Below are 27,075 nucleotides of genomic sequence, written 5' to 3'. Positions count from 1 at the left end.
TATTCTGAATTTATCTTTTCATTTTCAGTCTAACAACTGCTAAAACTATGACTAAACTTTTAAAATAAATTCTTAAAAAATTATTTAGCTTACTCTTGCCAGAACTGGACTGCATTTCCCTGAAGTCCTCTGAGCAGTCCGTGCAGCTCTTGCTTTATTTGCTAATCCGTATTTCCTTCATCCTACTCAGCTATTGAATAGCACTGTGCACTACTTCTTCGGATGTTAAGTTTAGCTTAAGCTTTCTCTAATATACGCAAAACCTTGAAGAAGTTAGCTATTACTTGGAAATGTGTATACACCTCTGTCAAGTTCTTCAAGGAAAAGATTAATTTGGGGGGCCATATCAGGCAAATGCCTGAGTGCGAGCTTCTAGGGTATTAACAGTAGCGTATGCCTTGCACAGTACTGCTTCCGTGATGATTTTGTTCTCCTTAAAGAAACTGTGGACATTTCATTTTAAATTTTAGGAGCGTCTTCTACTTTCTTTGCTGCCTGCTCACATTGCCATGGAAATGAAAGCAGAGATCATTCAGAGGTTACAGGGTCCCAAGGCAGGCCAGCTGGAAAACACCAACAACTTCCACAATTTGTATGTCAAAAGGCACACCAATGTAAGGTAATACAATGTATCAACAACATTCAGAAAAAAAAAAACTGAAAAGAAAATTTTAAGAAAGCAATTAAGAAAGTAATTGTTTTTATATGTTTTTCAACAACTTAATGTTTAGTATCCATTAATTTGATCAAATGATAACAATTCTGTGTTCCAGAAGAGCAACAAAGCTGATAACACAAAGAAGTTGTTTAGAAAAAGCCATGCATTAATAGGCTTTCTTCATAATGTATTAATTTTTCAGGTTAAAGTACCAAATCCTACTTTCATGTATACTAGTCAAAATTGTAATTCATGTCAGTTATATTATTCTGAATTTGTAATTGCTCTTAACTGGAGCAATTTCTCAGATTTTATGTAATGTAAACACAAGCAGCTGTATCACATATGTACTTTATACAGTACCTGAGATAATTATTCTGCTGACAAATCTAATTATTTATTAATTATAATTTTCTAGAAGTTAGAAACATAGTTCACCGTTTATTTCAAATATTCTTTCATCTTTACAAGTTGTTTTGCCTATTTTTTGATTGCACAAGTTAATTTGAATTACATTCTTAGAAATTGCATTTTTCAAGTAAGTATTGCAGGACTTTTGAAGAAGTTCATATTCACTTGTGACCAGAAATACTTTTTCCTTAGCCTGATTCTAGGAATTGGTCAAGTGGTGAATAGAAACAAAGTGTATGGCTTGAATATCTTAGCAATCAAGCTTAATTTAATTTAATAGTCTGACTAACAAGTGAACAAAGACTTCCATGCTGCCTATCATTAGCAGGTAAATCTAGACAGAAAATTTCTACAATGACAAAAAGTTATTAAACAATTTCTGACAAGAAATATGCTTATTGAAAAAATTGCCATTATTACATTGCCAATTTGTAAGCAGGAAAATGTTTTCTATTTTTCAAATACACTGTAACAAATAAAGGTATAGAATGCCTATAAATACCCATAAATATAGGTATACCTATGAAGGTAATACCTGTGAAGGTAATACCTATAAAGGTAAATATAGGTATATATTACCTATAAATGTAATGCCTAGAAAGGTAAATGTAGGTTTACCTATAAATATAGTTATATTTATTGTTCTCCGTTTAGCAGTGGCTGTTTTGGGTACAGGCATACCTCTGTGAAGTCCAGAACGCCTGCTTTCAGGTTTTGCTGTTGATTGATTGATAAATGTGAGTTCTGTGGAAGGAAACCGTGACCAAGTTTCTGTTCATTTCTGTTGTAGCATCTTGTATGCTGATATCGTGGGATTCACTCGCCTGGCCAGTGACTGCTCACCAGGGGAATTGGTGCACATGCTAAATGAGCTGTTCGGCAAGTTTGATCAGATTGCAAAGGTGGGTTTCTACTGGGCTGCTACTGTAAGTTTAAATAAGTAAGTCATCTTTAAAATATTTTTTCTTCTTGAGGACTCTGCTACATTCAGGCAGCACTTCTGAGGCTTTGGCAGGAAGGTTAGACTTGAAACGTGTGAAGAAAAAACCTGGCTCTGGTCTGAGTGCAACCGTGTATTTCTGCCAGCGTGACAATCTGTGAAACCCAAGATAGCTCTCTCTAATAAGACCAATAGAGACAGCTCATCGAGCCCTATAAAGCTTAATGGAAGGTGAACAGCTCTTTAAATAGATTTTTTACAATAACAAGGATTAAGAAACTCAAGATAGAAAACTGATACAGTCAGTTTTCTAATCTCTGGAAAAGCATTTTAGAGACTAGAAGACAATATTAATCGAAGCAATTTTAGTTACTGACCACAGCCTCTTGATTACTCGAGAAAAGATTCAAATATAATCAGAAGATTTTCTTCTGAGTATTTCGGTGTCATTTTTATAAAAATTACATCAAACTTCATGCTTTGTTTTAAGGTGAAATTGTAAACACTAAAACAGGTAAAAAAATTGTGGTTTTTTATTTGTTCAAAACCTATTGACAATTATTGGTTAAAAAAAAAAGGTAAAAATCTTTATATTGCCTTAGAGTACAAAAGATAGAAATAAGATTGTGATTGCTAGTTTCAGGAAATATTGCATAGCACATCTTCAAAGATGTAAATGTGGAAGGCTAGGTCTTTTGACTTCATATTTCAAACAAAAAGACTTTCTTTCGATTGAGTACATGATACTTTGGCTCAATTCTTTAATTTAAGGTGTGAAGAACACTGTAAATATATGTTTTGCAGTGAACTGACTTCCTGGTTTTGCCCATTAAGGACCATAACAGATGGAGGAATCGTCCATACAAAACTCTCTGACAGCACTTCTTTTCTAGCAAGCCAAATCCTTTTCTACTGAAACAAGCTTAAATAGAATGATTTTGATAATGTCATTTAAATCAGTCTTTGTAACAGTAACCCTTCATTTATGTAATTCAAGGTGAAAGTGACCACCTGAACTTGCTTTTTCCTCCAGGAAAATGAATGTATGAGAATTAAAATCCTAGGTGACTGCTATTACTGTGTTTCTGGACTACCTATATCTCTTCAAAATCATGCCAAGAATTGTGTGAAAATGGGATTGGACATGTGTGAAGCCATTAAGTAAGTGCTGAACTCTTTGTTAAATATTCAACAGTAAAAAATCTGTCTCTTTTCTATCTGTAGCTGTGCTGCTGGTTGAAACATTCAGACCTGCAGTAGCTGGTGTGTTTCACTACAAGGTCCAGCATAGTATTCTTGATCTCAGCCTCAGCAAAGAAATGGTTTAAGATGGTGGGTTGTGCCAGGCTATCTCGTCACTACACCATAAAGATGATTAAGGGCCTGGAGCGTCACTCATGAGGAAAGGCAGAGAGAGCTGGGACCGTTCAACCTGGAGAAGAGAAGGCTGAGGGGGGAAATCTCATCAATGCATTTAAGTACCTGAAGGGAGGGTGCAAAGAAGGAGCCAGGTTCTTTTCAGTGTTGCCCAGTGACAGGACAAGAGATGATGGGCACAAACTGAAACACAGGAGGTTCCCCCTGAATCCGGAAACACTGTTTTCACTGGGAGGGTGAATGAGCACTGGCACAGGTTGCCCAGGGAGATTGTAGAGTTCCCAACCTTGGAGATACTCAAAATCCAACTGGTACAGCCTTAAGCAAGCTGCTCTACCTGACTCTGTTTTGAGCAGGAGTTGGCCTAGATGCTGTCCAGAGGTCCCTTCTGACCTCAACTATACTGTGATTCTGTGATTATGAGATGGTAAATATCCCAATAGAAATCACTTAGGACTTGGGAAGCTTTGCGTTTTGCAGAATCATGATGCTGCCACCCACCTGCTAGTCAAGTGGGTCTGTGAGAGGCCAGAGCTCCTGGCGCCTGTTAAGTTTGGAGTGCAGTGGTGGTCGGGAGCAATTACCCCTCCGCAATTAAGATGCCTCGACCCCTTAGCCTGTGGAGTGATACTGAGCATGTCTATCAAAGACATTTCTAATGGCTTACAGATTCCTGGCCTGTGGCCTACTTTCCATGTTGTTAAATAAGCAATAAAATGTGCATGTCTTACTAGACCCCAGGTTTAGGTTTAGTTTCAACTTTTCTATAATTAATTTTTTAGATGATGGATTTCTAAAAAGTTTTGTCAGTTAACACTTTAGGGCACCATTCAGAATTCTGTGCTTATCAGCAGTGTTTTGGATTTGTGGGTTACTGCAACTGTCCCTTATTTCTTTCCCATAATCTTTGTGCTTGTTCTGTCTTTGAAACAGAAAACAGAACAAGGCATTTGAGAATTCTAATGTGATAGCTTTTGAAATAATGGTTGTAACTTATTTCAAGTAACTCAAGTAGTAACAGGAGGCTTGATGTGATTGTGAAGGAAAAAAAAGAAATATGGTTCTGTCTGATGGGTTAACACTTGTAAGGCATCTGAGGACACAACTAAAGGCATACTTGAGGAATCCTCTTGGTTATTACTGAAGAGTAGATTGGGAACGGATTATAGGCAACTGCAGCAGTTCTGAAGATGATGGGACTTCAAAGAAGTCTTGCAAAAGAGCAGCTTTACTCTCCTGCATCTCTTCAGCTGACTGCTATCTGAACTCTCAGTGCAGAGTAGAAATAACTCTTTCGTAAGCTACCTGCCCTGGATGAGTTCTGCAACCAAAGCGGGACACATTGCAGTATAAATGTATTTAAACCCAGTTGGGATGTCTGCACGTCATGCTGAAGGGTTCTAAACCTGCCTATCCAGGACCTTCAGCTCGGTATTGTCATTTATTTGTTAAGTAAGGGTCTGATTCTGTTAGCTTATTTAGAAAACGTTCTGTGAAGGAAAAAAAAAATTAAAAATACCTTCCACCTCTTTTTTTTTTAACCAACGTCAGATATTTCATTGTCTGTAATTCATACCTGAAGTTCTTTTTGGCTGTTAGAAGTTAAAATACTGTAAATGGTTACTTATAGAAGTTATCATTAGTGGCACAAATCTCTCGTCTGTAGGAAAGCTAAGTTTCTGTTGACTAAAGTTGCAGTATATCTAGGTGAGCTACACTTTGCAAAAACATGTATCATGTGGAGGTCTGGATATTTGGCAGTCACCTGTGTTTTTTTAAATAATTGGACTTCGGTTTTAAAACTTGGTATGCTCTTCTGTAAGTTTCAGTTTTAATTTTGATGGGTTTGCCAAATCACATTTACCACTGTCCAGGTAGCAAAGTAAGAAATTACCTCATCCTTGTGAGGTATATGTGTGCTGTGCACCTCATCATGAAATGGATAGTTGTGTTGAACAGTGTTGTCTCAATGATTAACTAAACTGGCATGCAAAAGTGATTGCTCTAATCCTTAAGTACTACACTCATATGTGTGTAACTGTAGTCACCTGAGGGTTTCAGCTTTCAGTTGCCTGGTCTTGTGATTTGATTCAAGGTAATTACTGCGTGAGTAGGTTGATTAATGCAAATTTGGTTCTTTTCCTTGTAAGGTATTCATGGAAAAGGTGTAGTATTTGTGGAATCCCCTTCCTTTAGGGATCTTTTGCAAAACTAACCTCAGTACAGGACTCAGGTTGCTGCATTTCCTAAAACGTTTTTTTCTTCATCTGGTTATGGTTGTACCTTATATTGTGTCCAAAGAAATCTATTTTTTTTTTAATGGTACTTGGAGTACTTCTCTTTGCCAAGCATTAAAATCTACAGATTTGGTTGTTTCCTCGGTTGTTTTCACTGGATGCTTTCTCTTTTTCATTTAAATATACCAGAAGAGTATTATAATTAAACCAATTGCTTCTCTAGCATATTAGGAACTAAAGCTAATGTCACTTCGGTAAACCAGTATGTAAAAGAGTGTCTGCCTCTAAGTTCTGACTCTCCACTTTGGTTGGCTTAAAAATTTTGGATGTTTTTCCCCAGTCTTTCAGTGAAAATGAGAGCTTTCTGGTTTACATTTCAAAAGATGCGTGCGCTGTTTGATAAATGGGAGTTAAAAGCATTTGCCACAGAGTTTCTGGCCAACCTGTTGCTTTTTTACTAAAAAGAAAAAAGTATAGAAGGTTACAGGCTGGTGGAAAAACAATGTTAAGCTCAAGCCATAAATTGCCCTTCGCAAAGAACTGAAAGTACAATTTTACACATCACAATGCCACGCTTTACTTGAGCTCAGAGAGCAATCTGTCGGTTCCTCACACTTCAGAACTTCCCAATTTTCTTTGAAATAACTTTCTGCTCAAGCTGCTATCAAGTACGTTCATTGTTAATGCTGGATGATAAGGGCCGCCTTGGTAAGAGCAGCCTTATAGACTGCTTTTAGTTGTGTAGCTCATTCTGATCTGACTCTATTACTGTAGTCAGAATCCAAAACTCTCCTGTAGAGAGATGCCTGATTATCACAGCCTATTTACATCTCTTTAAGAAGCGAGGAATCTGTACCCCGTGTTTTCAAATGCTTTCAAAGTATTATGTCAAGTGCTGCAGCCTGCAAGGGAATAAAAATTACTGATTATTAATCAATTCTGTATTTTCATGTGTGATTGCTACATCTTTGTGTGGAAACATCTCCTGAAATACTTCTGTGGCCTGCAAAACTAGAAGTAGTAATACTCTTGCTGTTGGAAGTGTGTCACTCTCGATATATTTCACTCACTGTTTAAAATATCTTTTTTTGTCAGATATGAGTTTTTGTTATATTCAGTCACTGAGGTGCAAGCTGACACCTCAGTGCGTAAGTTACTGAAATAAGGCAGTTTGCTGTTTAGATTAACAGTTCTGTATAGATTTTACCACCTGAATAAGGCTTTAGTTCCAGTTCTCTTTGAAGCAAAAAGGAGGAATTCTGCCAAATTGCCAGGTGATCTGTAGTACAAAGCTTCATCCAGTCTTGTTTCCTAATGATGTGTGGCTCCATTTTGGGTAATTCAGCCTCACTATGCTATGGATTGTTTCCATTTAAACATGTTAGTAGTCCCATTGATTAATTACTCTGCTTCCCTGCTCTATGTTGGAACAAATCCAATGTTTCTTACAGTCTGCAGCCGGCTTGCCCAGGAGTGGGATGCTCACCTTATCAAGCCATAGTTGCCAGTGCTGCCTCTGACGTTGAGAGCTGGCCACCTTACTGGGTTCTTTAAGGCTAGAGCTTATCTTCTAAGGCAAAATATATTTGTGTATGAATATATGTGCTGTTTTCCTTCAGCACAAACTCCACCCCCTCGTCTGTCTGGTGACTCCCTAATTTACATATTTCTCAGCCACAGATTCTCAAAGGCTCTCTTTGATTTGGTAGCATGAAATGAGTTCCATTTCAGAGGAAAGTGAAAGAAACTGTTGGATGCGACAGTTGTACCAATTTGAAAGCTAGATAAAAAATGAAATAATTTTTCTTTTAGGTATGATTTCATTCCTGCAGGTGTGATCCAAAAGCGAGCCATGCTTTTAAAGCTGGCAATTTGCAGGGAACTAAGTGCTCAAGGCATACTGAATGTGTTAAAGTACGTAAGATAGGACTAGGTGAGTCTTAGGTACGTTAATCCAGAATTACCAATGAATAAAGCTCTGAGAAACAGAGCAGATGTGTTCCTAATGACCTGAACTCTTGCTTGTGTGCAGTAAAGTTGCTACAAGCAAGCTAACCATGCCTGTGAAAAGCATAGAATCCCTACAAACTCAAATTTAAGGCTGCCATAGGAAAAATACAGTCTTGATGAGTATTTTGACCGCCCAGCTAGGATGGGCACACTGACTGTGGTGTGCTGAGGGAAACCAGGGAGACTGTGGGAGCCGAAAATCAAGTAATAGTGGGAATTTTCAGATATACTTGTGTAGGTAAGGCAAGTGTCCTATGGGAATGTGATAGGCAACATTCTTAGACGCATTCAGTGCCTGCATCGTCATAGCAATTGTTCAGGGAGCAGAGGAGAGAAGAGGTAGTAAACCCTCATTTGGTCCAGAGTAACACTTCTAATTTAAAATTTTCTGTGGTTTCTTTAATTTGTAAGACAGAAGAGAAGATTCAGTTCTGGAACATATTCTACTTGCTCCCCTCCTTAACTCCCGAGAGCTTGTTACAAAGCAGACTTCTGCTCTGCAGAATATGGCAGGACAGGTTTTCAACAGCACTCCTAGAAGATAAATGTTCCTCTTACTCTTTGCCCAGTCTTGTAAAGCACCTTTTTTTCCCCAAAGTGTTAAGCTTGTGTCATGTTCCTTGTGAAGAGCAGTGGTGTTTCTCATTTGCCGACTGCTTACAAAGATCATTTACAAGCAGTTCATTTTCAAGTGTGTCAGCTACACAAGAGCAGTGTAAAATGGTAAAGTGAAAAGAGATATCAATAAACACTTGATAGAGACTAAGGGAATTAAAAAACTTCTCCTCTCTTCTTTTTAATAACCTCAAAACACATTTTAAGAAAATACTTTCCGTCATGCTCTTGTTATTTTCATTTCCCAGAAAAAAAACCACTTGAGAACTACTGCTTACATGTAGGATTTACCATATCAAATTAAGTCAGTGAAGTTCTGTGTTCCCTTTCAAAACAAGAAGAGAAGCAGACCAGTTTAATTCTGTAATTCAGAAGGTACAGTGCTGATGATTCTCATCAAGGCTGAGGATGTTGCTAGAACTATGAACCTCACTCATATACAGGAGCCATTTAGCTTTCTTATTCTATAGTTGTTCCTTCCATCAACACCCTGAAATCCACCAAGATAAACGTATGTACATGTTCCTTATTACTGGTTAGGTTTTGATCCACATGAGTTAGGGCTTAAATACATAAATCCAGTTAAGTTACAATCTTCACAATTTTTAAAACTGTAAGCCTGTAGACATCTGAATTAATTTTATAACCCTTTATGTCTGTAGTTAGGTACCCATATCATATATGGTGTATATATATATCTTCTGTAAGGGTTAATGCCTATCTTATGTGTAGGACTCTTCTGAGATTTGGGTTGGTGTGAACAGGTACTTCAACTATGTCTAAAGTCACTGGAAAGGTCAAAGGTTTAGATGTGGTCTGGAGAGTGAGGGTGGCCTCTCATTCTTTGTATAACGATCCAGCGGGTACAGCATTCACCAAGCATGTGGAAGGTTGTTGAGCCTGTGTTCTCCACAGCCTGAATGGCACTGAGCCCATGTCCCCAAAAAGTGTACGAGTCACCAGCCCGTAGAACATCATGAGGCTCTGTGTTTTTCATCCTTCCTCTCTGAGCAGAACCATTTGCAAGCAGGCATGCAAGAGTGATGGACCCGACAATAGACAGATATAAGAAGGTCTCCAACGTAGATATTAGATAGAAGGGTACTAATAGTAGTTCCAGATCTCCAAAATATGTTTGTTGGACTGTTGCTGCATTAAAAGCCACACCAAAGGCTGTCTGTAGGACAAAAATTGTCCCTAGGTGCTACCATGAGACTGAACATTTCCACTACTTGGTTCAGCCGTCCCAAATAATATCAGATGAGTATAAAAGGGACTTCAGACATGGACTTCAGAATTAATATTTACTACAAATAGTTGCAAATACAGCTAATAGTAAAGGTAGTATAGAAAAGTAATCCTGGCGTAAAAAGAATGGAGGCAATGCTAAAAAGAAATAAATGTTATCACTGTTGTTACTGCTAATTTGACTGGTAAATTAAAATAAAACAAAGGCCCTATTGTGTATATTAACACAGATTTTCTTCTCAACTACAGGAAAGTGAGAGATGCAACTGGAGTTGATATTAATATGCGTGTAGGAGTGCACTCTGGGAATGTGCTTTGTGGCGTTATTGGGCTACAGAAGTGGCAGTACGATGTGTGGTCGCACGATGTTACTCTGGCAAATCACATGGAAGCTGGAGGAGTCCCAGGGTAAGAGGCTTCTCTGTTAACCTTTGAACACGTGGATTTTTGTACCATGGAGAAATGCATAGGTACCATGTCTTCAGCCATCAGCCTTCAATGGAGAATCGTGAACTAATGCTTAGTGCTGTCTTAAAAAAAAAAAAAAGGGCACTCAGTATTTCCTGTGATTTAAAGAGTATTTTTTGTGGATGGAAACCTTTAGATTTATGCCGATTAGAACTTCTAAAAATGAGATTAGAGGGACTGTAAATGAAGTGAGCAGCATATAAAAAGTATACCCAAAAGCTAGTAAAAAAGGTTGATCAGGTTCAAATTATGCTTTTGATCAGTATTTGTGATTCTGTCATTCTTTTAAAATATAATTTCAGCCGTGTTCACATCACCTCAGTCACCTTGGCACATTTGAATGGAGCTTACAAAGTGGAAGATGGGGATGGAGATGTGAGGGACCCATATCTGAAAGAGCATAATGTTAAGACTTACTTTGTAATCAATCCTAAGGTTAGTAGTACTTTTATTTTGTGGCCAGTCATAGTTACTTCTGAGCAGGACCACTAATCTCTTAATGGAATAATTCACTACCATAAGATATTGATCAAAGCTATTACTGATTCCTACAAATACATAATGTTTGCGTTGCAAATCTTTCCTGCTCTTCAGAAGGAAGTCTCTGATATTTCCCAGCAACATCATTAAGAATTGCAGGTTCTTAGCATCTTTCCATTTTTAAGTTCCTAAGCATGTGGCACCAGATGATGCATTACTGCTTCAAAAGGTAATGAACACCAAGGCTGATATCACCTTTTATTCTCTGTCAACCAGGGAGAGAAGCGAAGCCCTCAGCATCACATTAGACCGCGACATACTCTTGATGGAGCCAAAATGAGAGCTTCTGTCCGCATGACCCGGTACCTGGAATCTTGGGGAGCAGCCAAGCCATTTGCACACTTGCACCACAGGGACAGCATGACCACTGAAAACGGCAAGATTAGCACAACAGTAGGGGCCTACTTATGTCATTTCATACAATTTAGCAATATTTGAAAGGAAAAAGGTGCTCACTGGTAAACACCTGGTTATTTCTGATAGAAGAAGATACACGCGTTTGTACAGGGCAGTGAACCCAGTGAAGTTACTGCCAGTTTTTCCATTGGCATGTGAGCTTTGAATTAGACTCTAAGGAGCCCTGTCTTGCTATAAGTGCATCTCTGAATTATAAGGAGTCCAATGTACTTACTAAAATACACAGTTTGGCCCTGTGAGCTTGAGTCCCAGTCACAGCATGTAGAGTGGATGCTGTTCACCTTGTGGAAAGACTTTTTGAACATAAAGCCACAGTGCAACACCTTTGGGAAGGAACACTTGTTGATACAGAGACACCCCCTGAGATTAATTGGCTGTTTAATCACATTGTCCATTTGGAACATGGCCAAACCTGGAACAAAGGCTGTGAAGTTAGAATATTCCTGTGGTGCCTGGAGTGGACTTTACTAGAAGAGTTCTCTGGGAACCAAATCCATACTCACTGTAACACCTACCATTTGAAGGTACACTAACCACTCATCAGCTGTGGCTGATGGCCTGAGTTGCACAGTGCTATAGTGCAACGTTACATCTCTTAAACTGAACAGAAAAGATTTATTTTTAATGTTGCTAACACTATTTTACTGCTGTCAGTAAGATGCTGTCACTCCACAGTTGTACATTGCGTTATCTTCTACTTCTAGAAAGTGCAAACATAAAGGTAAATTCTAATAGTTTTCTACATTGGTGTTCAATTTTGTTCCTGATAGATGTGAGAACACAGGAGTGAGCCACCTAACCCATCTTGTTCAATAAATACAGTGCATCAGAATGTAAATTGTGGCGTGTTCATTATAGAAAGTACCCAGTCATCACTATTAATCACAAAATAAATGCGGTTGTGATGGCTGCTGTTGCTTATCAATAAAACTGTGTTCAAAAAATAATGACCATTGCCTGTATTTGGCCACTCAAGACTGTTTTTTTTCAAAAACACTTAACATCATTGTTTTTTGCTGAAGCTGGCAGGAGTTTCAGCTGCATTAAAATAGTGGTGACTTTGAAGCAGTGACTTTCTAGTAAAGCAAAACATTTTTGGATTCAGACTGTTGTACTAGTTATTTAGTGTTTATAATGACAGATCAGTTTGTCTCCGGGTCACTCCATCTTCAGTCTTGGCTAGATTTTTCTTTTAGACAGTTTTAATCTAATGCTAAAAGTGTTTGTATTGGAAACTCTTCTCCTTACTTGACCCTGTTTGCAACACTATTTTTAAAGCGACTTACTGTTGTCAAAGTCTATTCTAGTTCATTGGTATTTTCTTTTGTTTTTTAGGATGTTCCCATGGGACAATATCATTTTCAGCGTTGCAGAGAGAGGTAAATTAATTTTTAAAAATCACTGTTATGGTTTGAAGAACCCACAACAATTTATTTTTGTTTAGACAATCATTCTATCACCCAATGACCCCTCCCCCCCAGGAAGGGGAATTGGAAAAAACAAGGAAACCTGAGGGTTGAAATATAAACCGATTTAATAGAATAATGCTAAACATTAATAACACTAAAGAACCACTATTGATCCCGATACCAATATAAAATACACAAGGAATATACTCAGCCAATTCTATCAGTAGGAAGCTGTGCACTCCCAGCAGGGGACAGCAAATGTCAGACACTGCGAGCGCTGCGGCTTCAGGAGGGAAGGAAGAACTCAGTGGTCCAGCACCAGGGCAAGATGTTCTCAGGATGTCAGCCATCAAGGGAGAGGGAAACTCCTCAGCAAACTTTCTAATTTATATAATGAAGGTGACGTTCATGGTATGAAATAATGCCATTGGCCAGCTTGGGTCAAGTGCCCGGGTCTCGCTCCTCCTCATCCCTGCACCTGGCGAGCTCTAAAAACACTGAGACCTTGAAACCCACAGAGCATAGCTGGCTATAAAGTAAATATTTTCACAAATTCAGACACTAAGGTCTTCTAAATATGCAGTTTTCCCAAGCATTAGAAAAGACCTTACTACAAACGAAAATTACTGAAAGAGAAATGAATCCTGTGTCGCTCAAACCAGGACACACTTACTCATATAAAGTCCATACAAAAACATATACGTTCATATGCATGCATATATAAATAAGGCAGGCTTTCAAATATTGAGGGCCATTTCTCACCCAAACTATTTTTTGAGCTCGTATCTCTTATGTTGGGCAGGGCTATGGAAACAGATTTGGCAGACATGTTACTTATGAATTGTGAATACACTTCCTGCTAACAAATAGCATTATTCTGAAATAGTGTAAGTGTGTTGATGGGCTACTATTCATTTCTTCTAATAACCCAATTACTCTATCAGTGAGGAGAAAATTATACGCAGGAAAACTGAGAGAAGGCACAGAGGGATAAGAAAAGGGAAGATGGAAAGGGCCGTTAATAATTTGAGTCACAACAACTAACAATAAGTACTAAAAGAGATATTTTTTAATTATTTTTTGTTATTATTTTTAATTCCTTTCTTAATTGCTTTGTATTTGCATTGTGGTTTATTATTTCAAAGTCTGTAGTATCTTTGCAATAGTAAACATTCAAAAGGTATTTTGTGGTCTTCCTGTAGTGCTCCTGCTACACAAAATGTTAGCAAAATCACAATAGCTTAAAGTTTTCATTCTCCTGCTTGGTACTTCAGTGCCTCAGGCAAGATGGTGAGAAATGGAAACAGGATTGAACTGATCAGTTCTTTAAAAAAACCCTAAATCAAGAAAAGAACGACATCTGTTTAAAAAACAAGCTTTGTGCTGTCAGAAACCTGGAATGGCTCATTTTTATTTTAATAACCTAATAACACTTCGGATAATGTCTTTGTTGCAAAATTATAAGTAACATCACAAATACCATAAAATAGTTTGAAAGAACCCTTTAAAAATTTGGATTTTTATTGTCTTTGGTTATGCAAAAAAGTCATTCTGTCTGTTCCTTCCCCATCTCTCTGCTCGGTAAATGTCTCCTCAACAAATCACAGGTCACTGGGGAGCTATGCAATTACCTAAAATAGTGCTAAATTCCAGAAGATGAACAAGTTGTATATGCATGATATTAACAAAAACAGTCTCTGCTTTTAAAACCGCGCATTTACATTTGGAGAGTATGTCAAAAGGACTTCTATCAGCCTTATGGTAAAAAGAAAAATCATTGGACTGTGGTATTTGCAAATAATGAAATGCTTTAAGATTCTGAGATGTTCTAGCTTGTGTGTTTCTGAATTCCGCTTCAAAATTGATCCAAATGGTACAAATGTTACCATAAGTCTTGATACCATATTATGGAAGGTGTTTCTAGAAACCATTACTGGAGTCTAATCTCCATAGTGAGGCATATAACTAGGATTGTAGATAAGCTGGTTAGGCATTCCCACAGGAGAGAGCTGAAATAATAATCCGCGCTGTGAAAACCAGTATTTTATTAGAATATGAAAGTGTGGGTTTTGAAGCCTGCCTGTGGGCTTCTGTCTGTGGCAGTCTTAGCTCTTATCTAGTCAGGTGATAGTCTTGTGTTGTTAGGGATCCGCCAAGAGGATTAAGTGTGATTAGGTAATGCCTCCTCACCTGTTTAGCTATTTCTCCTAGGCAGGTTGTTTCACATGTGAAAAATAAGTTGTAAACACTTTCTTAACTAAATTCTGTAGTATTGAATGGGCATGGAAGCATGTTTAAAGTTACCGTAAGTACACTAATATAATTTCTGTATGAATTTGAATCCTGCAACAGGTTATGCATTTTGGGTAAATAACCCAAAAAACTTGATGTTGAAGACAATCTGTGTTACCATTGACAGGGTCAAATTTGTAGGTTAAGAACTTTTTGGTAATCAAAGAGTCAAATTTCAGATCTGACTGTTGACTTCTTACAAAACACTGTCATGAAGTTAACATTGGATTTAAGTTTTCAAGAGTCAGAGACATAGTCTGGCAATATTTGAAATACCCCATTTTTAAGGAGAGCGCAACTGCTGAAAGGACTGATGATGTTTGCAGTAATACATGTTAGCAAAACCAAACCCATTCTAACAATCCTCTGTTGAGTTCATGCTGAGTCCAGGGAAAAGAAAAAATCCGGTTGTGTTATAAGTTATAAAAAGAGAAACATGACATATGTTTGCAACTAATTTCAGATTTTGTGCTCAATTTTGTTTAAAGTTAATGTTTATTAAGAATGTAATGATTTTCCAAAGTATCTTTCCACATTTTTCATTTCAGAACAAAATCACAGAAAAGAAGGTTTGAGGAGGAACTGAATGAGAGGATGATCCAGGCCATTGATGGAATCAATGCTCAAAAGTAGGTTTTTATCCTCTGTTGTCTCCTTCCTTCAACTTTGACATAAATCAGCAGCAGAGGGTAGTGCTTACTATTTCTTGCTGCCACATGCACACAGAAGTCTGAAAACAGTAAAAGGAAGCTCTGCACATTGTGAAGATAGGCTGTACCGTAACATTTTCTACTGTATGGGATAAGACAGTGCCTGTGAATCATGGTGAGACACAGGTTTTGGCTTGTCTTGATCTTCATGGCAAAGGGTTTTTTGCTCTGTAACTGTTCATAGCTGTATACTCATAGCCATAACTCTACAGAATTACCTCATCTGAAAGCACAGAAGAGACAAGAAACAACTGGCTCGGGAATCAGAATGACGTGAAAATTGATACTTCACAATTGTCACAGAAACATCTCCCCAGAATTATAAACTTTCCCTAAAACCATAGTTTAATATCTCTTTGTTTCAGCTGGTTTGTTGATTTCTTAGAGAAGGCTAAGCTTGACGGCGTATTGAAATTGTTGGGGGAGGCAACGTGGCATGTATTGTTTCTGCATCCTAGGAAGAGCTGGAGGTGGTATTGATGTTCTCTGTTTGCTGGTGAATAGATAAGACTGAGAGAAAAATCACAGAATCATAGAATAATTTGGGTCGGAAGGGACCTTTAAAGGTCATGTAGTCCAACCTCCCTGCAATGAGCAGGGACATCTTCAACTAGATCAGGTTGCTCAGAGCTCCATCCAACCTGACCTTGAATGTTTCCAGGGATGGGGCATCTACCACCTCTCTGGGCAACCTGTGCCAGTGTTTCACCACCCTCACTGTAAAAAATTTCTTCCTTGTATCTAGTCTAAATCTACCTGCTTTTAGTTTAAAACCATCGCCCCTTGTCATATGACAACAGGCCCTGCTAAAAAGTTTGTCCTCATCTTTCTCATCTAAATCCCCTTTAAGTACTGAAAGGCTGTAATATGGTCTCCTGGGAGCATTCTCTTCTCCAGGCTGAGAATCAAAATCAATGTCAAAAATCAATACCAGTCCAAAATAAGTGTTCAGTTTGCTTATATTTATCTGTTGAAATACGGGAATAGCCCTTCAAAAATGTGGACAGTAATTGTGATGAATTACATTTTCCCCCCTACTTCTGTTACTCAGAATCTTAATTACCTGAGTATTACACCTAATTATGAAATGCTCGTATGTCACATTTGGTTTTTTGCATATTAATCCTATTAAAAGGTACTTGGCTTTAGGAAAGTATTTTTCAGTTATTATTTATAGAAAAAAGTGTTGATAGTTACAGGTCATAGAAAAAATACAGTGAAAGAGGGTAGATCATGTGATAGCCTTTTGATTATACTAGACTTGCCTAAAACAGATATCCAAATTTTCCCAGGTTTTATGTGTCTTAAAGGTACACTTGCTCTGATAAGTGAATTCTAAAAGTGATGGTTTAATGTCAAAAGTAAAGCCTCTGTATAAATGAATTAAAATAAAGTATTGGTATGATCATACTGTATGTTGTTTTATCGGAGAGAATCCCTGCCTTATCTAATTAGTGCATAAAATTCAGAGAAACTTGGGGATAAGAGAGGTTTGTGTGATGAAAAAGGTTGCTGAAAAAGTTTCAGTGCGTTTTGTGAATTACATGGGGAATTGTAGAAAGATAAGGAATGTTCTTATATGTCAGAGAGGCTGAATGCCTCCTTCCAAAACTAGATTCTCTACCTATCCCTGTATTGATTTGCTGAATGAATCACTTGAACGATATTATTCAGTTGGATACCCAAGAATAAGTAGTCAAAAGTGCTCATTCCTCAAAGGGCAAGTTAATTCAGTGGTATTCTAAATACATGAATGCTAAGCACTCAGAAAAATTAGATAAAAGATTTCCTACATTTAGGACACAGTACTAATTAAGTTTTTGTTTTCTTTATAATTGTGTGGGGGTTTGTGCCTCAATTTTTCGGCTGTGAAATGAAAGTAACACTATCAGCTAATCTAATGGAGTGGTTGTGAAGCTAAATCTTTTGCTTTTGTGAATGCAGAAGTAAACTTTTAAGAAAATCTGTGAGAAAACTGGTATTTCTACATGTTTGTAAGTGTAAAGTTTGGATTGTGTAGCAAGTAGGCCTGTGACTGAATGAAGAAAATTTTAAAAAACATTGCACATAAAATATGGTATTAAAATTAACATTCTTTTAACCTTTTAAATAAGAATATTGCATGAAAATAATTTAAAAGCAAACATTCCTTGTACAGAGCCATTGTTTCTTCCCACCCTGAGCTGCCAGCAAGGTCTGACTTTTTCATCCACATCATGGTTCTTTGCCACGTGTCATTCTGTGAAAAAAGTAACCGGTTGCGAGCAAATGGTCATATGTGGGTCTTCGGATATTACATGTCCAGGTGTTTAACAGCCAGTAACACAAAGATAAGGGAATGCAGAGTCTGCGTCTTCGTAGTCCGAGACAAAGCTGTAATCCAAACGAATCACTGTTTTTACACAGTGCAAAATAGTGCAGTACGTATTGAAATGGTACCTCAGGTTTTTTAAGCAGTGCAGCGTTTTCTCTGGGCTCCCTCCCTCACTGCTCTCCTGCTGGCTCACAAGCTAGCTTAGCCACCTTCTCACAAGAACGTGTGCCACATGCACACGCTGTCAGTAACTCAGGGCGTCTGGGTTTAATTCCTTCTTCTGGAGCGCGAATGAAACTGTGGCATCTAAAATGCGGCCCACTGGCCTTATAACATGATTCAGAGGAGTAGATTTCGTTGGCAATGCTCCTTGCAAAACTGCATGAGGAAAGTTATGACCTGTTTATTCGTTATTATTCTGTAAGAGCACTACATTAAAAGATATGTAAATACAGAATTACAAGAGTGAGTGAGGAACAAAGAGCTTCTTATATCTCAGCTGAGTGCCTCAGCCATTAAAGTGCAACATCATACTTTCTCCACATGTTTCTTTTCCCCGTACCTTGAACAAAGTATTGCTGGCTGCAGAGTGCCTGTCCTGCACAGGAGGGGCGTGAATAGCCCTAGCTATGCCACCCTGAACCTTGGTGGTTTGGGGACTTCTGTAGGACATCACATGATGGGTGGATAGATGGATGGATGGATGGATGGATGGCCATCTGCTATCTAAATATATACCTACAGAGGGAGCTAACCTAAAGTTATTTGCTCTTTGATAAGTAGGTTGCAAACGTTAGAAACACACACTCTTTCCTCTCTTTTTTCTTTAAGTCATGGTGGCTGCTGTGTTCTTGTGCATAATTCCTTGCTGTACGTTGTCAATCAGTACGAGCCCTGCCAAACCACACGCCTCTGTGGATACAGGCAGAATTCAGCTGTCTGTCTGTGTTGTTCCTTGAATTGCAAAAGAATTTAAACAGAAATTTGGTACCTGGCTTGCCAGGAGGCATCTTCCCACGTACTTGCAAATACTCTGGTAGCTTTTAGGCTCAGCAAGGGTTCGGGCTGTAGGCAGAAGTTTTCAGCCCTTATCTCTGTGCCAAAGGTATGTGACTTTGTGCTCCCTCTTCTGTACTTGCTCTCCGTTTACGTTTGTCTGTGTTACGCTGTTTCCCTCATCTCAGGCCTCTGGACACCTGCTGCCTAAAACCGCTGTAGCTTTTTTTTTCCTGAGCTTTGAAATAGAATTAAAAGCCTGAAGATATAAGCTTGTAATGTGGAGTATGAGGCCGCATTTGCTCTAAACGGCACTACTGACTTCACACGCGATCGAGTGTGTACAGACCAAATGAGGCCTTTGGGAGTAGATCTGCAGACAGAACTTTTTAGCGGTGTGGTAATGGTAATTAAATCAATCCACCTGTCAAGATACCATAAGGAAAAAAAAGGGAAATTAGTTAACAATTTGGAGAAGAGGTTTACTTTTTGTTCAATTATTACATCTAATTGGAAAAAGACTTGCAGTTAATTTCCACAGTTTACCAAAAATGTTCCACAAACTGAATAGATTATAGTCTGAATAGTCTTCTCCAATAGATTACAGCTAGACCCAAACAAAATCATGCTATATGTACAACAGTCTATTATATCTGTTTCTTCTCAGAATCCTAAATTTGATCAGACATAGATGCGAGCCATTGCAGAGCAAACTATGAAAAATATTTTTGAATTAGGCATACCTAAAACTGAATATGTTTTCAGCCCCTTTTTATAATGAAACAGATTGCACAGGAACAGGGATAGTCTCCTAAGCAATGAAACAGGTATTTTGGGTTTCACAAATTGAAGCTAATAGCTTACACTCCACTCTGTCCACTCCTGTTCTCTCAGGGCCTTAATTTAGGATATGATATATTCCACAGTGGTTCATTGCTGCTACTTATTTGCATTGCAGCCTGTCGGTTGAGACTTGCCTTTTATTTAGGAGGCATTAGCTACACTACTAGCTTAGAGCCTAATTTAAAGTTATAGCTGGAAAGGTTGAAAAAAAATCTCAGGCTCTGCTATTAGTGTTCAAGCTCAAATATTGCACCTTCACAGAAGCGGTCTGCTTAAATATTTTTTTAAAATTTGCGTAGTCCCCTTGAGGTGCAACATAACCTTCTTGAAGTTTAAATATTCTGTTTCTTTTCAAGTGGCCGTTAAAATAAATGTAGACTTTCATATTAGAACTTTTCATTTTGTAAAAACTATGTCAAGCTTTTGTCAAGATTCACTTTTAAAATAGTTTTGTCATTTCAATGCAAGTGCTTATTCTATTTTGTATTTCTCATCTTTAAGCGTGGAAGATGTTTTTATAATCAGTAAAAAGATCGAAATCTAGCTCTAGGGTACAAGGGTGTGGTCAAGAGACTAATACAGCTCAAACACAAAATCATTCCTCCCCTTTTAATAATTTTTTTTTTGTATTTTCTTTTGGAATAGGAGTTTGGCAAGTGTAATTTACCTGAAACTCTTGCATGTTATAACAGCGTGTGTCTGAAATGTAACTTGTGAAGGACTGTTTTTATCTCAAGTTCTCTTTGGTGAACTGGATATACCACAGCATTTTGGACAAGTGGAACGCCAGTGTCAGAATTACTTCATATAAATCTCTCCCTTGATTCTCCTTAGGAATGATCCACAGAAAAAATGGTTCATCTGAGCTTTTGTTTCATGTGTATATTAGCAATAGAAGTCAAAAGGGAGAGAGGTTTTGTAGTTTTCACTTTTAACTGTAAGTGCAATTCACCATATACATTGCAGTACACAGGAACGTGCTTTATTCAAGGTGATTTTCTTATTTTACTGCATTTCAGTAATATAAAAAGACAGGACTACTTTATTCTTGTGTCAGTTATGATGTTCCTTTTCTCTTCCAGGCAGTGGCTTAAATCTGAAGACATTCAAAGAATATCACTTCTTTTCTATAATAAGACTCTGGAAAAAGAAGTAAGTTATTTTCACTGCAAATTCATGGTTGATTCCTTCTTTGCCTCTTCCTAAGTGAGGCTTGTATCCCTTGCTTTTGTAACATAGAGCCGTGGCCACAGCAGCTCTCCTGCAGGGAGAAGTGCCCAAATGTTACAATAATGTTTTAGGTAATTTACGGAAGAAATTTTATGAGTGTGATGTCTGCAACTGCTTTCCAGTTTGTAAGGCTCTGCAGTTCACTTAAATTCCTTGAAATTTGCATGGTCTCACAGAATTGGGAGGAAGTTTGATAGCCCAGATTTGGTGTAACTGGAGCAAAGGATTCCCAAGTTCCATCGTGTACATCCTCAAAAAGGCATTTATCAAACTCCACTGGTTTTAATATTTTTTCTTTTGTCATGTCCCAAGTACTCCACTTGTAGTAATGACAATCTCTGAATGATACCAGTTGCTCACTGGTTTTCTCCACATGCACTTGATGCTCACAGTCATTCTGGGGAAACAATACTATAAATGTTTGTTAAGAAAAATGCCTAGCTGTCTTGGATGCAACACACTAAATATTCTTCTAATACGTGTGATAAAGCGTGCTTGAGACCTGTGTACAGCTGGAGTAAATGGTATTGTTTGATCAGAATGAAAGATTCTTCTCGTTTAGGTGACTGTCATGACCACTAGCCTAGAAAGTCAGGTCTTTGCTTTGTTTTACGGCCGTGTAGAGCTCGAGTGTGTTTCTACATACTGACATAGCTTCAGCGGGAAGACTGGAGAGTTGCCTCTTTCTGCTTTCTCAGAAGCAAAGGGCAGCTGACAGCTGAGCAGTTATGCTGTCCTTCAGGGAAGTAGGAGGTAGGTTTCACCCCAACTGGCTCTATAAATGAGTGAGCCTGGTGAGAATGAGGTAGAGGAAGTATTGCCATACTGTGTTCACACAGTATAGCATAGGTGCAAGTATACTCTGGGTCCCATGTGGTGATCAAATGCGTATTTAACTATTTTTGTATATGTCTTTTGATTCAAAGCATCTGAAATAATTTTCAGATTCTTTCACAGCTCAGCAGAATAGCGTTCTTATGGCCAGCTGCCAAAGGCACGTGTTGTATGCCCTTGGAAATGTGTTCAGGTGAAAAAAGTTTCCAGGCTTATTGAGGCTGCGTAGAGATGGCATAAGAGAGAAGAAGCCTAGACCTGCTGTGGTCTCATCCAAAGTATTTAAAGGCTACGCTAATTGGATCAAAGCTGTGTGTAGGAGCACATTCAGGTTTTAACGTGGATGGTGCAAACTGATAAATTCTGAAAGAGAACTTTGAAAGAAAACCATCATATGTGCACTTCGGACAATCGGGGAATCAGGACTTGGGAGAAAATCGGGCAGGTAAACTACTCGGCTGTGTAGTTGCTCCCTGTAGGAGTCTAATCTCTTTTAGACTACAGAATGCTGTGGAATGGCAAAGAACTAATTGTTCTTTTCGGATCCAGCTTTTTAATATCTTTCTTCACTGACTTTTAATGACTCCTCAGTCCAGTCTTGGCTTTAAAGAATTCAGTAAGAAGCCTACCTTTGATTTAAACAGGAGCTTTTCAGGCCCTGTAGGACCTGAAAGCACGGCAAGGTAATAAAGCAAAATAATTATTTAACCTAAGGACTGAGTCGCTTGACTTCATTGGGAAATCTCTGGAGAAGTGTGAAACACTGAAATGAATTTACAAGTGGGTTGGAACTTTTTGAGATTTTAACAGCAATTCAGGGTCCAAAACTGTTGGACAAGACCATTAAGATACAACAAACATATACAACAGGTGGAAGAACAAAACTTATTGCAAATGTGCCCATGGAGCAAAGTCATATTTGTGCCTTGAAGTTTGTTTAGGTATGTGATAAGGATTGCTTTTAATTTTTCATACAATTCAAAAGTGAAAAAAAAGCTGTTGTGTTGCTAAACTCAGTTTCTACACGTTCATGTAAACTTTGGTGCCCCAGTTTCAAGGGCAGAACTTGGCAGTAAGCACAAAGACACAGCTGTGTGCTTGCAGTTAGAAAGCACAGCGTGTGCACTTTCCATTCTATGAGGTTTGCATTTTGAGCACTTTGTGAAAATAATCTTTGGTACATTTTCTTTTAATAAGCAAATCTTAAACTCTTACCCTTCGAAAAAACTTTGATAGGATAAGTAAGTTTAATAGGCCCGATACTTAGGTCATTTCCCTTTGAGTACTTAATTGGTTTCAATCTAGACATATCTATCTCAAATAGCAGAACAATTTTGATAAATATTTCATTGCTTAATTCTTATGTCTCTAGACAGGCTGATTAGAGATTCATAAATAGATTCTTTCTCATGACAAAACAGATCAAATGGACTCTCTCCTAAGAATATCAGGTGTTTAATAGTATCAGTGGACATATGAGGCCTTTTAACACAGACATAAAATATTTTAATTGAAGTAATAATATAGCCCCAGCAAATATCAGTATGACTGCTAGCTGTGTTGTTGGAAATGGAGCATTCATACACATCTGTAGCACAGTTACATTTTGCTGCTTTGTGTGCTCGGAAGTTTCCTGTCTAAATGACTGTTATGTTTTTTTATAACTGTTTCAGCCCATTCAGTATTTATTAATAATTGAAAATCAGTTTGGGGAATTAATGACTGAGAAACTTGGAATCAGCTAAGAATGGTTAGCCATTCCTAAAAATATTTTTTAAAATGCTTTTGCTTTTTTTTAATAAATTAAACGTTTTATGATTCATTTGAGATAGTCCTGTTCTGCAGAGGAACAAGACAAAACTATTCGACATGGCTATTTAAGCTGTTCTTCAAGAAGTAAAAAGATTCAATACTATGCCTGATAATCCCTAGCCCTATGCGAGTGGATGTAGAAGTCATTGAACAACAGGAAATTTACTGTTGCTAAAGACTGCCTATACTTCTCCACATCTTTAAGCTGGAATTTCAGTTCAGTGATATTTTATCTGCTTTGGAAATTGTATTTTTAAGATTTGCTTTTTTTTCTTCTAGTATCGAGCAACTACTCTGCCTGCATTCAAGTATTATGTGACTTGTGCCTGTCTCATATTCTTCTGCATTTTTGTTGTGCAGATTCTGGTATTGCCAAAGTAAGTGGTATCTAACGTATTCATTCCTACCTGTATTTTCTCATTAATGTAAAAAATGAACTTGTATAAATAAAAAAAATTTGGAATTGTCAGATTACGGAGGTCAATTCATGGAAATGAAATTGAATAGAGAGGATTGCGGATTTCAGCCCATTTTCACTTATGCTTGTTTCTAATTTTAAATGCTGTCAGTAGCGTGATGCCAAGCATTAGTATCAATTCTTCATTCATTTTAGTTTTTATCTTTGCACTTAAAAAGCTGTGATAATGCTAGGAATGAAATTCATATGTGTAAAAAAAAGTAATGCAAGCTGTAAGTTTGTGCAACTAAAATTACATGCAAAATAAGTGGACAACTGGATGTTGAAGTGGGACAAAATGGATTGCAGAATTGGGACTATGATTAAATAAATGTATTTAACATATTACTGTGATAATACTGCTCTATTCGGCATGCAAACAGAGCATTACTATTCATAAAATACCTCTTTTTAAAACTAATTTTAAAATATTATAATCGGTTGCTGGAGTAATTATTTTTACCAGAATTTATATAATATGTGCTAATTTATATTTGTGCATATAAATCAGCTATCTTTCTCTCTGTGCATATTCTAGAAAGGCTGAGAAAACTCAAAGACAGTTCCAGTAAAGAATATTTTATTAGACTTCTTAAAATGGAATTTTGCTGTTGATATTGTTTACACAGTGGAAAGTTGATATTTGTTTTATAGCAATTGTTTCCAAAGCCGACGCTGTATATTCCCCATGATACGGTATTTCTTCATTCATAGTCTTTTCTCCTGTGCAGCGTTTTCAGGAGTAGTGTTTATAACTTAGTTGATTGATTGGTCTTGTGCTGTAGTACTTACATTTTAATTCAAAGCCAGAAGGAACTGTTCGGTCATTATAAATTGACTTTCCATACTGCAGACTTGTTTTATAACATGTATAAAGTTTTATGGACTTCTATTCAGATGTTACAGCATTTTCTTTGCAAAGGGTTTCCCAGCTAGTTTCTAACATGGAGACACAAGCCGCAAAGGGACACTCTTCCAAGAATTCAGCAGTATCCTGCACATGGTTTAGTCTGACTTTAGGCATTACGGTTACAAAATATGAAGTTAAGACCCATGACTAATTTTATTTGTCATTTTGCATAATGAGCATATTTTACAAGCTCATACTGTATTTTGATTAGTACAGGAATTAATTAAGGGAAATTTGTAGTTTGTGATATACCAAAAACCAAATATGGTTCTAACTTGTCCCTTCCAGCAGTATGATTTAGGAATCTGTATTTTTGTTTTGATTTCAGTCACAAAAATGAATCTAGATTTATCACCTGTCGTGCCTGTAGTAAGATGCTCATTTTGCTATATCCTTATTGTGTCTCTTAAACCAGTTCTGCAGCTCATTAAAATATAACGAAAAAGTCCTCCAACTTGTCAAAGGATATGCTTGTATTACATGATCTCTTTCTAACATCAGAGAAAAAGATACATATGATTTATCCTTTTCATTACCAAAATTTAAATTATCTTTCGGTCCTTTTATAGGGCTGCATATTAAATTGTAAAAGGAAGAGTGAATGGAAGAGAGAAAGGCAAAGTATTATACAGACATATGGATCTTTGCTGGAAAACTGGGAGCATTGCAAATTAAAAAAAAAAAAAGTTGAAAAATCACCAGTGTATGGAGTCATCACAAATGTAGCTTAAATCAAACATACTTTGGGGCTGCCCCTGTTATTTCCTTCCAGCAAAAAAAAAAAAAAAAAAAAAAATGAAATAAATCATAGTTTAGTCTAAAATTCTATCTCGCCTTTTTGTTTTCTTCCAAAAATTCTGCAGGATTTTTGAATGGTGATCTAATGGAGACAGGGAGATAAATTGCGTCTCTCATTGGGTTTTATTGATTCACTATTCCATTAATCTGGTTTTGCAGCAGTGTAATATCATTGATTTCTGTGCAGGCACACCACCTGCTGCTTTAAAGTAGATTTGGAGATACTTGATGGTGAGTAACATCCAGCAAGTTGCAAGTAATAAGTAATATCTGCAAGATCACGAGACATTTATTTCAAAGCTGAAATAATTTATTAATGTTTTAATTTTCCCAGCATCAATAAATGGATGCGGTGTTGACATGGTAAACATTACACGAAGTGGTAAATACAAATTCAATCAAGTCAACAATATCTTGGGGTGAGCCGTATCAAGAGGAGTAGCTCTTTATTGTGACATTAAAATGACAGCAAAACTTGGTCATTACACTTCCTCAGAAGAGGCCTTCAGTGGCTCTCAAGCATTCTTGGTTTACCAAGTGACAGAAGTACCTGTAGTAACTCACAACAACCCAACATTCTTTATTTAGGGAAACAGTCAATTAACATGGAATTGGTAGTGTGATTTTTTGAAATGCAAACTGGTGAATCGATGAAAGTGTATTCCTTTTGAACAGGAGTTACCTCTTATGCCATTCGAGTAAGGGATTTGTTTGGGGCTACATTTAAGATTCTTTTCCATGTCTTTGTCTTTTGAGGCTGCTATGTTCAAGAAATTGTGTCGTTTGTCCTGACTCATGCCAAACTAACAATCATCTCGCTAGCTGAAGGTGATTAGGAGGCCCTAACATAGTATTTCCAGTCAGGCACGGCTGAGTTTCTTTATAGAAAAGGTCGTTCTTAAAAACTTTGTCTGAAAGCGGGCATGTAAAATATAAGACAATATAAATGAAAGAAAACCACCGTTACTAGCTATTTTTCTGCTGTATCTGATATAAAAAAAAAAAAACCCAAACTTAAGTGGAGTTACAATACTCAAATGATTTTTCTAAACACTGAAACTGCCACACAGTTAGTCTACACAGCCATTGAATCCATCAATGGCTTAGGGAAAGCATCATTCAAATTAAGAAGTAGCTACCATTAGATACCAAAAAACTCTGAATTCAGTATTGCCTTGTATAATTGTCATTTGTAATTGCTTCATTATGATTTTATCACCTCAAGAGAATTCGCAATCAGATAGTTCAAAACATGAATGTTAATTACCTGGCAAGCTAAGGAAATTCTCTATGTCTCATTAAGGGACGTGTATCATGTATTTTCCTAAAAGTTACAAAAGTGTAGAAATAATAAGCTCTCTTCTCCGTTTTCAGTACCTTTATCGTTATAATAAATTTTTATTTTTCAGTTAAAATGTTACCAACAAGCCATAAGTATGTATAAATACATTTTTTCTTCCCAATCTCATACCACCTGATAAAAATGAATTATTCAAAAAAGATATTTACTGATGAAACCAGAAAGATATGAGGACAGCCAAGATCATAA

General features: G+C 37.3%; 1 protein-coding gene across 1 annotated transcript in view; it reads left to right on the top strand.

Moving 5' to 3' along the window:
* The window catches only part of ADCY2 (adenylate cyclase 2), a gene marked incomplete at its 5' end in the record, with an annotated part of 231,495 nt that overhangs the window by 150,255 nt on the left and 54,165 nt on the right, over positions 1–27,075 (top strand). The window contains 10 exons of the mRNA XM_082479253.1: positions 471–619; positions 1,860–1,971; positions 3,043–3,170; positions 9,746–9,904; positions 10,267–10,399; positions 10,721–10,897; positions 12,257–12,300; positions 15,171–15,251; positions 20,568–20,637; positions 23,641–23,738. Coding sequence (XP_082335379.1) covers positions 471–619; positions 1,860–1,971; positions 3,043–3,170; positions 9,746–9,904; positions 10,267–10,399; positions 10,721–10,897; positions 12,257–12,300; positions 15,171–15,251; positions 20,568–20,637; positions 23,641–23,738 — 1,151 coding nt within the window. The remainder of the gene's footprint in view (positions 1–470; positions 620–1,859; positions 1,972–3,042; positions 3,171–9,745; positions 9,905–10,266; positions 10,400–10,720; positions 10,898–12,256; positions 12,301–15,170; positions 15,252–20,567; positions 20,638–23,640; positions 23,739–27,075) is intronic.

The sequence above is a fragment of the Vanellus vanellus genome (genome assembly GCF_965231255.1).
Source record: "Vanellus vanellus genome assembly, chromosome: 2".
Lineage (NCBI taxonomy): Eukaryota > Metazoa > Chordata > Aves > Charadriiformes > Charadriidae > Vanellus > Vanellus vanellus.
This window is presented reverse-complemented; position numbering and strand designations above follow the sequence as displayed.